Source organism: Haemaphysalis longicornis, unplaced genomic scaffold (assembly GCF_048455015.1).
Source record: "Haemaphysalis longicornis isolate Haplotype H1 unplaced genomic scaffold, Haemaphysalis longicornis Haplotype H1 scaffold_4, whole genome shotgun sequence".
Lineage (NCBI taxonomy): Eukaryota > Metazoa > Arthropoda > Arachnida > Ixodida > Ixodidae > Haemaphysalis > Haemaphysalis longicornis.
Genome location: NW_027526361.1, coordinates 72,642,560 through 72,655,946, shown reverse-complemented (window position 1 = coordinate 72,655,946; position 13,387 = coordinate 72,642,560). Strand labels below are relative to the sequence as shown.

General features: G+C 47.4%; 2 protein-coding genes across 2 annotated transcripts in view; one reads left to right on the top strand and one right to left on the bottom strand.

Moving 5' to 3' along the window:
* Alix (programmed cell death 6-interacting protein-like protein AliX) overlaps positions 1 to 9,284 on the top strand; it is a 24,763-nt gene extending 15,479 nt beyond the window's left edge. The window contains exons 13-16 of the mRNA XM_077707059.1: positions 510 to 641; positions 4,144 to 4,303; positions 7,204 to 7,461; positions 8,632 to 9,284. Of these exons, the coding sequence (XP_077563185.1) occupies positions 510 to 641; positions 4,144 to 4,303; positions 7,204 to 7,461; positions 8,632 to 8,720 (639 nt within the window). The 3' untranslated portion in view covers positions 8,721 to 9,284. The remainder of the gene's footprint in view (positions 1 to 509; positions 642 to 4,143; positions 4,304 to 7,203; positions 7,462 to 8,631) is intronic.
* A 602-nt stretch (positions 9,285 to 9,886) lies between these two features.
* LOC144178916 (transmembrane protein 169) lies at positions 9,887 to 11,983 on the bottom strand. Its single transcript, XM_077707062.1, has one exon. The coding sequence runs from the start codon at positions 11,692 to 11,694 to the stop codon at positions 10,750 to 10,752; it is 945 nt and encodes a 314-aa protein (XP_077563188.1). The 5' UTR covers positions 11,695 to 11,983; the 3' UTR covers positions 9,887 to 10,749.
* Positions 11,984 to 13,387: the final 1,404 nt, after the last annotated feature.

Genomic DNA, 13,387 nt, shown 5'->3' with positions numbered 1-13,387 from the left:
CGTTTCATTGTCAAGGCATTCAACTGTTCTAGCTTCCACTGATGAGGGATAGAAACGGGAGGGATTCTTCAAGACTGCAGCAGGCTTCCTGCCAACTATGCACCTAGTGTGGCCTGCTGCAGTGGCTCAGTGGCTGAAGTGTTGTGCTGCTGAGCCCAAGAATGTGGGATCAATCACGGCCACCGTGGCACCTTCCAGGTGGAGGGAAAATGTGAAAACACCTGTGACGAGATTTCGGCCCGTGTTTAAGATCGCCAATTGGTCAGAAATAATCTGGAACCCTCCGCTACGGCACGCTTCATAGCCCAAGAGTAGCTTCGGCGCACTCAACCCCATCATTTTTTTTTTTTTAATTTAGTGTGTGTGGCCTACACAATCTTCCTTTGGCAGTGGTGTAGTTTTTCAGGAATGTTGACTCCAACAGTGCAACCTTCATCCGCTTGCTTTGTTCTGCATGTAGCGTGTTATACGCTCTTGTACCTGTTCCTCCTCCTCCTCCCCCCCTCCAGGCAGCCAATGCCGAGTTCTGCCAGGAGAAGCAGGGACATGGCGGAAACAACCGCGAGGCTGTCTTGATGGAGCTGGCTGCGGCATATGACATGTACATGGAGCTCACTGCAAACCTGGAAGAGGGCACCAAGGTACGTGCATTCATGCTAGCTCTGTTTTCTGCACTACTTTTGCTGTACCGACTGCTTTTTTTTTTTTTTTTTTTTTTTTTTTAAAGAATGATAGTCTTTCTTGGGCTACTGAAGTGTGAAGTGAGTGGCAAAGAGAAGAGAGGTGGTTACTTGGCAGGCAGGGGTGCCAGTCAACTATCATCTTTGGTCGACATTTGCAACAAAAGGAGCAGATATGCAGCTTTTTTTTTTCTTTTCTTTTTCGTTGTGCTGTGGGGGTTCAAAACTTGGTTTTTCACATTCAGAGTACCACCAATCGGTCCAATTTTAACATGCATATCTTTTTTCATGTTTTGGAGAAGCAGTAAAATGATGTAGTTGTGAAACCAAAACCTTTTGTGGCAGAACAGTTCTATTGCATGTTATTTATTGTTCAGGATGTCCGCCTAATGCTCAAGCTTCTCAGCTGACATGAGGTCGTGCAAAAATTTATTTTGAAACTGTCTGCATGCGTACAGATGGTCGGCAAGTTTCATTTGCACTAAGCTTCATCACTTGGCTTCGAACATTTTTTTGCACATCGACATCGCCTACACCTGGAAGTGTGTTGCCTACAGCACAAGTGTGTTGCAGGCCCCTTTATAATAAGCGAACACATTGTGTGTCTAACATTGCGTCGTCATGTCTGATTTTCTGTGTGCGTATTTCAAGAAAATGCGTAAGCGAAGAAGTTTTTCAAATTGCTCTGACTATTACCATAATAAATTGCAAAGCAACTACAGTTAAACCTCGTTATAACGAAATTGAAGGGGCGCCGCGATTTGCTCGTTATAGCCAATATTTCGTTATAGCCGTAGCCGACATTTACTGCAAATATTGTGCATTGTAGTTACCTAAAACAAAAAGCGGGCGAAATAGCATCTTGCTGCACGGCGATAGTCAGTAAAATAAACACATTCCGGAGGTAAAAAGGAAAAGTCACGAACCTACTTTATTGCAGTTCAAAACTCGTATTTCAAACAGACTTGGCTACGAAGAAGTCCGTAATTCCTAATGCGAGCGATGGCTCCCTCAGCTGCGGCCGCTACGTTCACGCCATCTTCGCCGCCCTTGTGCGCGCCGAAGTAGCGACGCAGCGCGTCCACTGCATCTAGTGCCTCCGACGCCGTCCTTAGCGCTTCTTTTCAAGCCATGTGCAACAGCGCTGACGATAGACTCTCGGTTGCTCACGATGGTAGAGCGTACTCGTCCACACGTCAGTCTCTTGCCACCTTACCACGGAGTGCACCTTACCTTCCTTCGCGCCCGATGCGACGGCTTTTGCCGTCTTCTGTTCAAGCGTGATAGTCTTTCGCTTTCGCTCCCCGCCTGTCGCACTCGCGTTGTTGGAATCACGCCGGCAGTACGATATAAGATAAGGCTGAAGACTGCCAAAACCCACGCACACACAACTACGCGACTACGCAGCCACGCAGCGACGTCGGCGATACGAACAGGGGAGGAGGAGGGGGGTGGGGGGGAGAGGAAGGAGTCTAGGTCGTTGCGCAACCGCGCGCGCCGCCGTGTGCATTGGGGTTCTCGGGCTCACCGCGGATAGTCCGCGGATTCCCCGAAGCCCTAGGGATACGTGGGAAAATGGAACGTCGGACTGCTTCTCGGGGAGCCCGCGGTGAGCCCGCGGTGAGCCCGACACTGTAAATCGAAGGGCCCCATTGTCTGTACGCATGGGGGCTTCGCGGGCGCAGCGTCCGCATGGCGCGCCAGCCAGCTTCGCGCGCGTGGCGGGAGTTTTGAACTGCTAATACAGTTGCCGCGTCACCCACTGTCTCAAATCCGCGTTGCGCACTGTTGTAAAATTAACTCAAAATTTGATTTCTCAACGAAATTTGTTCGTTATATCCCGTAACGGGGAAATTTTACCTCGTTAAAACGAGGTTTTAAATACATTGGTTTCTATGGGGACTTTCAAGGGGAATTACGATTTGCTCGTTATATCCATTATTTCGTTATAGCCCGTCTCGTTATAACGAGGTTTAACTGTATTTGCAAAGCTCTATTTGGTTACCCCCCCCCCCCCCCCTCGAGAAACGGCACTACCTTAAACTTATCAGCATGCTATGTCATATCTAAGGACCATTTTGGCCGGCAAAAAGTACCTGTTTATGCCTTTCACAACTCCGCTTTGAGGTTGCACAAAGAAGGCATAACGTGCATAGTTCGAGAAAAGCTACTCTCCGTGCCTTTTAGCAGACGTACTCATTTCTGCTCAGACAAACCTACCTTACAAAAGAGGTCGTGTCACGAACTGACGAGAGGGGTCAACGCACACTTACCGTATTTATTCGAATCTAGGCCGGCCCCGATTCTAAGTTGACCCCGAAAGTCCGAAGCCACGAAAAAAAAACCCTCAAATGTAGCGAACATGAAGATGCGGTGCTGAACTCAATCAGTTTCTCTTCAAAATCACCGGGCAACTTCTGGGCGATTGAGGTTCAACGACGGAGGCTAAAACCGAAGCGCTTCATGAATTTCTGTAGCCAGCCCCGACTGCCTTTGAAGTGTGCCCGCGATAAGCCTCGTTCCCTTGAAAGCTCCCTTGCTTTTTTTTTGCCTGGAGCACACTTCCGTCATTACTGGAAGGGCAGCTGCTCGCTGCGTCCGAACGAAGTCAGCCAATGCCATCTCCATTTCGTGGTGATGGCCTTCTCGTGGTCTGGTGAATGCCATCCTCGTTGCAGCGCACGCAAATATCCTCTCCCGTTGCGTCCTCCAACGACGGACATTTTTTTCATCCACACCGAAGTCCCGCCCGGCTTGAACGTTCGACAACAATTCCACGGCTAAAACAACTTTTCTTTTAAAAGCGGCACTATAATGGCACCGCTTGTTTGGTGCCATTGCGCTGTCAAAACCAAACGCCACACCACACACAGGCCACTATCCGCACAGTTCAAAATGGCGACATCGCCCCCAGTTATGGCCCCTTAAGTGGCTACTGGCTCGTCTAGTAATGGCTACAATACTTTCTCTTCTAGGTGGCGCTAGCTGCGCACCACTTTCCTCAATTTCACTTGGAAATTGGCACGTTTCAAAATCCTCGAATCCAAGCCGACCCTGGAGTTTGATATATCAGTATTTCAAAATATCTATCGGCTTAGATTCGAATAAATACGGTAGTAATCAAAAATGTAGATGTGATTGTGCCTTCTCTGTTGCCACTACAGCTATCATTAACCCTGTGTCTATATGAACGCCCAAATACATCCGTGGTCGACTTTATTATAAGAGTTGTCTTGCCCTTGAAAGTAGCCGTGCTTCTTCAGCAGTGCATTCAAAAAGCGCGATGGCTGGTTCCAGCTCTGGGCTTTAGCCATTATTTGCATTTCATTCAGAATAGATTCAACAGCAACCCCATGAGGTTGGGGGTGGTTTTTTTTTTATTTTACTATAAGTGGACTGTATGATGCACCAAATAAAGGGCGACTAAATCATGTTGACCCGCTGCTCGCCTCCCCTCTTGCAGTTCTACAACGACCTGACCCAGATTCTGCTGGCCTTCCAAAACAAGATCAGTGACTTCTGCTTTGCTCGGAAGACCGAGAAGGAGGAGCTCATGAAGCACCTGCAGCAGTCCATTGTGAACAAGCCCGCCCAGCCGACGCCTACGCCACCAACGCACTACGGTAGGCACCGGGCGTAAACCACGGTTTTGCACAGCAGTCAGGACCACTTCACGCAGCTGGGTTTTTTTGATAGAAGTTTTATGCGAAAATCTTGTCTCGTTCATGTGTACCACTTTGTGACTGTACCACTTTGTAAGATTTTAATATGAAGTAGATTACACGCGCTACATTTTACGTAGTGAGGACCCACGAGAACTCGAGACGGTTATTTGTGGAAGAGCAACGTTTTAGGCGTCTTCAAGGAGTACTGACACCAACATTTTGTTTCTTTTTTATTGATTTCATCAATGCTTAATGGACTGCTGAACCTGAAACAGCACTTTAAATACTGCACGAGGGTTGCAAGCTGGGCTAGTTGGAATTTAGACATTCTTGGATAAAACCAGTGCTAATTCAGACGACGACGAAGGAAGTAACCAGCGGCTGTCCTTGTGGTTACTTCCTTCGTCGTCGTCTGAATTAGCACTGGTTTTATCCAAGAATGCCTAAATTCTTGAGCGCACGATAATTAATTACTCTGAACGGCCTGAAAAGCGTCCGTTTTGGTTTCCCGCGCTTCCAGCCTAGAGGGCGCATGTGACAGAACCACGGAATGACCTCACTGTTTTGTGCGGACGTCAAAACACTGCAAAGGCGGGAGGAGGCATTGTTTCGACCGCCCCACTGCTGGAGCTGAGTGGATGAGGTGCCTGAAGGCGTTAGGCCTAGCATTGCGGCGTAAATTTGATGACCGCTCTCAATAAAAGACCTGATGGTGGCTTCTGCTGCGATTCTGGGCTTTATTATCGGTTCCTTTCCCACGTGTGGAACTTAATTTTTGGCAAGAGTGTCTTTCTGGGCAGCGGTTATGCCTGTAGCTCTGGCTGCGTGTATCACTTCGGGAACGAGCCAACGCCCAATCGCCGCTCACCGGGCCGCGCGCGTGAAGCGACGTCACAAGTTTCTGACAAGCACTGGAGCAGGGTTCGCACAGGTCCTTGAAAACCTTGAAAACCCTTGAATTTAAAAGTGTCAATTTCAAGGCCTGGAAAGTCCTGGAATTTTTAAATGGTCCTTGAAAACCCTTGATTTTTCCGGAGAGAATCAATGGCCCTGTCTTTTCACAAGTATTTAAAGTATCTGTCGTGGATTTTAGGTGTTAACAAATGTAAAAAACATTGTAACAATGAAATTTCAGTGTATTGCGTGAAATTACAAGTTTGGTAGATTTTCATTATTACGAAGCAACATTAGGAGCAGGCACATGTCAATCCAATCTATATCACGATACAATCCAGTGAAAGCCAGCTTCTGTTCTCTATCTTGCATCTTCCATCTAGTCTATGGACGGTTGCTCATTGCATGTTTGCTGTTCCTCATACGCTCCATCGACGTTTGCTTTTATGTGAAAATGGTGGACGTGTGCATAGTTCATCCTGCCTTGAAGCAACACTTGCTCGATTTAATTTCAGCTGGTACTCTTGCTGACAAAGCAGGAAATGCAGGCAACATTAACTAAATTTTGAAATCAATCAGTCTCAGCAAAACACCAAGGAAAAAGAAAAACCTCTAAATACCAGCCATGAAATAAAAAAATAAAGCTGGGGGAGCATTTACGAACCCGTTAGCACGTATCTAAATGTGTACTAATGTGCTTAGATATTGTGCAATAAAAACACTTTTGCATTGTGTTGGAAAAGTTATAAATAATCCCAGATAAAACATTAGACGGGGACCTTAAAAATATGTTTTGTGGTCCTTGAAAGTCCTTGAAAACCCTTGAATTTTTGCTTTTGAAGCCTGTACGAACCCTGTGGAGGCAGACGGCTGCACACCACTTCACGTGATGTTCTGTCAGCGCGATAAATCAAATTGGGGTATGTTCCACGCGTCGCAGGCTGCTCATATTTCAGCCAGGGTATTCTGTTGAGTAAAGGAAGTGAACTGTGTAATAATATTAACACCGAAAATTAGTGTCAGTACCCGTTTAATAGCAACATCTTGATGGGAGCAGTGCAAACGATGAATGCACAAGGTAGACAGAACTCGCACTGAACTTGCAACTAACCTGCCCTGCAAACTCGTTGCTTGCACTGCCCATTTAGGGTGTGCAACCACCACCGACTTTCACAAATAGGAACCTGTACTTGCTCTACCAAAAGAACTTGTGCTGACTTTTATGACAGCACATGTTTGTCGCTATGCTAAAGGTACAGTAAATCCTCCTTATTATAAAATCACTTTGTTGTAAATATTGCTTAAAACCCAAACCTGTCTGCAGTCCCTAGTCCATGCATATGTGTTTAAGTAGCTACCTCTTACGTGTGTGGCTTTGCGTATGTAGTCTCCAGGAATCGGTGGGGGCTTCATCCGGGAGGACAGAAAGGAGGCGCGTTGTTGTCCTTTTCTCTGTGTTTTACTTCTTTAGTGTGTCTGCTTTAAGCTTGAGCTGTACTGTACACGTACTGGCGAAAGAGGGCTAACAGAGCAAATTTCACGAAAATGCAACGCAAAGAAAGGAAAACCACGGCACCGTGGCCCTCCTTTATTCGTCTTTTGTCTTATCAGGTTTTTGCAACCGAGAACAAACTGGCCCGAGCCCTACCGTGCGGCACATTGTTGCTGTGCTTTTCGCTGCGTTTTATTTCTGAGGTGTATATGCTTTGAGCTTGAGCAGCGCATGCAGCCTCATTCTGTGCTCTGTCGCACAAGCTCCTCTTAACTTTGCAGCTGCGCCCTCCTCCTCCTCCTCTTCTTCTCCAGCACACTCTTCCCTGTTCCAGATCCGCACCCTGCGACACTGTCGTGCCAGTTTACAGATGGAGCACTTGTGATTGCGCATTAAGAAAAAACACGGATAATTCGTGTGGTTGGCAGCCTGTTCTTTGTACATTGCACCCGTTGTCGTCCTCCCCTTGCAGGTGGTGGTGGAGCTGCAGCCGGCAAGACGCCGCCTCCGCGACCCCCTCCGCCCGTGACGACGAGCAGCGGCCCCACGATGGGCGGAGGGGGAGCGGCCCCGCCCTACCCGCTGCAGGCCCCGCAGGGCATGCCCCAGCCCCAGGTGGCCTACCCGGGGTACCCCCAGTACCCGGGATACACCCCCTACCCGGCCGTGCCCATGCCCACCGTGTACAACCCCTACGCCCAGCAGCAGGCATACTCTGGCGGGCCGGGCGGTGAGTTTTGTTAAAAGGAGGGGAATGTGGCGTGATGCCGGCACTCTCAGTGGTTTTTCGAGCATTTAAAGTATTTGGTAGCAAGACCAGGGTAGTTTTGGCCCAGAAGGTCACTCCAGGCAGGTGTTTCTAGGGGTATTTAATCAGGTCCCAAACGGAAAGTAGGGGCTGAACAATGCCACCAGATTGTCACGCTCATTTTTCCTGCTACCAGAGCAGCAGGTGCTCAGTCATGTCACCTTTTGTTTACGCCGCACATTATAAGAAAAATTGGGCTAGCAAACAGGATACCCAGGCTAGAAGAGGCACACTGGGTGCGCCAACATGTCTGTAAAAAGTGGCAACAAATCTGCGGGAACAAATTAACCAACGTGTGTGCCACGGAGAAAGTGTTACCGGGTGGATTACCCGGCTGTGCGTGTGCACCCAGTGATGCCACCAAAGAGTCGCGTCGTGTCTTAGAAGAACGTGTTTGGTTCTGCGTGTGCCACGTGTGGTTTCAAAATTGAGCCCCCACCGCAGCTGTACTGCATTTCGCATTGGGCCGCACAGTCGCCCTGCAAATTTTTGTGGAAATGTGTAATGGCTGATCAGAAAGCCACTCTCCCGTTTATGGCACTTTCATGAACCTGGTTTGTAGGGCATTAAGGGATTTCAGATGTTTGTGAAATGCCGGTATGTTGCGTAGCTTGCAAGGAGGTAGTGAAGTTCAAGCCCATGATGAACTTTCTCCTTGGAACAGTCCAGAGAGACTAGGAAGGCATAGACGGGACACAACACAGACTAACAACAGGCGTTTAAGCATATTGTACCCACATGCCCAAGCTTATATCTTAGTCAAGAACTTTCTGTTGGGCTGTTCACTGTTGTTGCATCTATCAAGCTGTCTAAAGAATGTTTTTGTCCCCGAATCGCTCCTGTATTGTGTGCTTAGTACCATTAACCATGCAAAATCGAAGTCCAAATGCAATTTTGTCTGTCTCGCCACTGCGTTACTTCCAATTCAGCATTGCTCAGAAAGGATGCAAACGAGACAAAAGTGACATTTTTATGCGACAAAATAAATGTCTTGAAATTTACATTGTAACAAAAAATGAAAAAATCGTCTCCCATTGTATTCTTGAGCAAGAAGTGACAAAACTTTGCCTGTTTCCCGTGTTCTTTTCCCAGGTGTACCCCAGCAGTACCAGCCATATCCACAGTATCCGCCCCACCAGCCGCAGTACCCTGCGTACCCGTATCCCAGGCAGCCGCAGTGAACGCCAAGCCATTCCGTTTCCTCTGGAAGCAGGAAAAATAGATTAGCCCGCAGAGTGTGATGGCTGACCAGTACGCTTGTTTTCGTTACTTTGCTTGCTTTCACTACTAACACGCACATCTCGTTATCCGTATACAAACTCCTTTTTTTTTTCTTACTTGGCAGCAAGCTTTTTTACAATCACTGGCATGAATTATGTTTAGCACCAGAAAAGAAAAACTGTCTTGTTACTGATGAGGGTGACATGTCTTCAACCACCGAACGAACACAAATGGTTAGTGCCCTTTGAAAAGGCGCCGACTTTTTTGGTTGTGCCTTAAAACGGGCTTGTTTTATTGTTGCATTGGAAACTGGAAGAGCTTTATGTATACATGGTTTATTTTTGGTGCTTGTTGGATCAGAGTTGTTATGCTTTTTATAATCGACACATTTGAGGTGTATCGGTAGCAGCATGTCAATTTTACAGCCCGGAGTTTCCATGTTTTTGTTTGCCTTGTGCCTTTGTTGTACGATGAGTTGATCTGTGAATGCCTGATTGCAAAAACAAAGTTGTTTTGATGGTCCAGTGTCTGTCTCTCACTGGCTCAGCTACGAAATTTTTGTAGGCATGTGTGGCTTCACATGCACTTTTTTTTTTTTTTTTTGAAGCTGGAAAAAGTGGACTTATTTTCAAGTACTGACACAATGACTATTTTGGTAGTCTATGTACACGTCAGTTTTTATTTCTCATTGCATCAGTGCATGGAAATGTATAATCGATTCCTTGAGATCAAATTTGCAGCATCACAAAGTTGGAAAGGCTCATCTTGCTTGGCTAAAAAACACACCGATTTCTTGCGTAGTGTAAGAAATTGGGATATACTTATATAAAAACACTAAAACACGTAAAATTCTTACAAAAGCATTTTGCGATTCGCTGTTGAAACGCAAAATATCACTCAAGGGTACACTTATTTTTCTCATTCACACAATCTGGCAGATAGTTTAAGGTTACTCATTACTTACGTTAAAAAATTGTAACTAAATTTCTTAAATGCAATAAGGCAGACAATGTGTCATTACCCTTCATTATATTGAAGTTGGGGGCTTGTATATACTAACAAAGAATTGCTCATCCAAGCCTAAACTAAACTTCTCGGCAAACACAGTTTGGTCGCTGTTGATCTCAAACACTTGACATTGCCTGGAAAGTACTATACATGACTAGAATTGTTGCATTCAAGAGCAGTAGCAATAGAGGGAACACGTTTGGCACAATCATGCTGCTAACAAGTACGCATCTGTGTACATTTGAGAGGTATACAGTTCTCTTATCACAGGAGTAAGTAGATACACATCATGCACATGTAGAACTATCAACACTACCTTCGATAAAAGCCCGCCACTAAGTATAAAAACCGACACACTGCTGTAAAAAGCAGGAATGCCTGTCTGGCCGATAAAGAATAGCCCGGACAGCAGTACACCTTGGCACTTTGCTAAATTCAAAAGTGCATGACGGCACACCAAAGCTACCGACTCAGTATGAAGCTGCTTGGATGCAAATGACTAGATGATGTTAAGCACTTCGCACGGTGATATGACTTTGCACTGGTCAAACAATACGGAATGCATTGAGCATAGCCGATGCGTGAAGCAACTCAAACACAGCAACGTAATACAAACATAAAACGGCTGTGGTCATTTTCCACATTGCCATGTCAAATAAAACAATCTTGCCAAACATACTCTTGTCAAAATAAAAAGTAATATACTTTGGAGGGCTGAAACCCTTCCTAATTAGCATACCACCTGTGCAGTGGATTGGAATATAGTTCAAAACACTGCAGGCATGTCAGAAGAGACATGCCGTCGTGCCCTACACAGCAGTCGTGCGTGTACAAAAACAGCTGCGACAACCAATTGCTGGTAACCTGCAAACTCCAGCGGCGAAAACATGCGGAACATAACGAAAATTTGCATAACACTTCCCTGAAATTCGGAACTCCTTCCCTCTCACCCGTTCCACTGGCGAACCTCGCGGAGGCAATTCAAACAGGCGTGTCCGCGGTGGACTTCTGTGGCTGTGTTTCGTCAGCCGGTTGGACGTCCGTCAGGACGACCACCTCGTAGGGACTGCACTCTTCCATGTGCAAGAAGCAGCAGAGCCAGCCGTAGAAGCCCTTCTCCCAGTCGGGCACCTCCCGCTTCCACTTTTCGTACTCCCACGAAATCTGCACAGCGGCCGCGTACAGCCCGAGCCCGACGACGGCCGGTGCGATGAGGAAGGGGTAAAAGATGATCCAGAACGGGCTGAGGAATATCTTGTGGAACACGGAGCGCCTTTCGCTGAGCACGACGAGGATGTTGTACCAGGTCATCGTCCCCAGGTAAAACGAATTCCCGGCGGAAATTATGAAAACCACCGGGACGAGCACGAACGATAGCACCAGAACGTGCGGACCCTTGTTCAGTCCGAAGAAGCAGTCGTCGTCCTCGTCCTTCGTGCTCTGCTCCTTGATGCTGCTCTCGATTTCATCCAGCTCCTCGCGCGAGATGTTCACCTTCATGTCGATCGTGGCGCCTTTCTTCTTGCCGCGTTTGATGGTTCCCGTCATGGTCACGTACCTGTCGCCTCGTCCTCCGTCCGCTCTCAGGGAAGACCGTTCGGTGACGCTGGAGAGATCCCCGTCCGTGCTGGCGTTATCCGTCGCCTGCGACCGGTCCGTCGTCCACTGGTCCGGATCCCGCTCGTCCGGATCGAGCTGGAACTCGACTGACAGCTTACGGTGCGGCCTCGATGTCGGGCCCCCGCTGCGGTCGCTGTCGGGCGTCTTGTCCGGAGTGGTGGCCGCGCTGCGAGACCTCGCTGCTGACGCTGCTCGCACGTCGGAGGACACACCATTGCTCAAATTCGGGCTCAATGCTCTCGGCGACGACTTGTTGCCGTTTCTTTTGCGAGGCGGAATGAACACAGGGCGTTCCACCTCGGTCATTTCGGGCTGCCCGCTGGTGCCGTAGACTGAGCGATAATGCGAGCTGGCTTCCCCAGCCGGACCAGCAATGTGTACGGATTCAAAATTGATCGAAGGCAGCTTGCGGGTATTCGCGAACGGCAAAAATGCGGATGCAATAGAGCACCTTCATTATGAGCAAAAGCTGCCACCATGCTATGCCAAATGTCAACAAAAACAGTGCACTCACAAAAACAAACAAAAACGCCGTGTGCTGATGGTGATTGCGCTAATGCTGTGAGCGTGTGGTCGTTCCTTCGTAAGATTGAGGCAAAAGCAGCAAATATTGAAATAAAACTGCCATGGAATGAAGCGTAAGCAGTGAAAAGTTGGTTGTTATTAATTTATTTTCAACTTGGGTATACGATCACTTTTAGGTAACTTCGGTAACTTTACGTATGATTGCCCCAGGCCGGGCGTAGTAGCCCAGAAGCACCAGAAGTGCTCAAAAACACCCTCCTTTTTTGTTTTTGTTTTTACAATAACACTTGTATTGAAAGACTAGCCCTGAGCTTTCTGCGTACTAAGAACTATTCTGAACTGGCAGATCAAGGAAACCTTATCAGACCTCTCCTCTGCCTGTATAAACGTATGTCTGACAAGTTTTGTTCTATTTGTAAAATAAAAACACAACACACGAGCGGCAACTGTGTAAGTCAACCTTTTAATAATAGCGTCCTCGATAAACATGCACCGGTGTTGCCCCCAAAACCGGCGCGGTGCACAGTGCCCCACGACGGTGCGTACCGGCACGGAGCGTTGATCGAGGACAAACGGGGGTGTCCCTATTCGCACGCCCCGTGGGAACAATTTTTATTTCTAGTTGGCACGCCGCGTGGGAACAATTTTTATTTTTAGTTCGCACGCCGCGTGCCAACAATTTTTATTTCTAGTTCGCACGCAAGTGAAAGGGAGAGGAGGAATACACGTCCAGCCAGTTCACTGTTCAGTCAGCCGACCAGCTGACGACTCTGTGGAAATGTGGGAGGCCTCGTGTTTGTGCTGCTACAGGTGCTACAGAGAGGAAAAGAATAATTATTTGTAGTTGGCCCTCAACGTGTAAGTATTAGTTAATTGTATCGGCGCCTTTGTGACTGTATTGCAACGCTACTTGTGATACATTCAAGCAGTGCTCAGAGATCTGTCTCAGTTTGGCGGGTGAATTTGTGACGACGGCGAACGGTACCGATGTTTGTTGCCCCGCGAAGGTTTGCGTCGTCTCAAGCATAGAGTTTTGGTGTCAAGTGTGCGTTCGTGTTATGTGCCCAGGGAGTGTCGTTTTCTCCGCGCATGTGCCAGCTTGACGCGGTGGGCAAATCGGCTGCCTACGCAAGTTATGTCAACGCCTCCTAAAAATATTGGCATTGGAGGCAAGTGAGACAGTAAAAAAAAAAAGGAAGTAAAAAAACAACTTAAAATGGCCACTCTCGAGCGTTTCGAGCATACTGATGTCTGGCCCAACGTTATAAACGTTGGTCTGGCCTTCATCATCCTCGTTGCACGTTCAAAAGTGCCTAGTGGTCCTGTTGCCTGGCCCGTTTCTTAATTAATGTGAAATGTGATCGCATCGTGGTTGTTGTGAACTGAAATGTTATCGTTTTTGTGTTGTGTTTTTTAACAGGCGATATGTACCATCTAGTCCAGCAGCATATATTACTGAAATGTGACATTAGTG

Coding starts and splice junctions, on each gene's coding strand:
- LOC144178916 (XM_077707062.1), bottom strand. CDS start 11,694: ATGACCGAGGTGGAACGCCCTGTGTTCATTCCGCCTCGCAAAAGAAAC.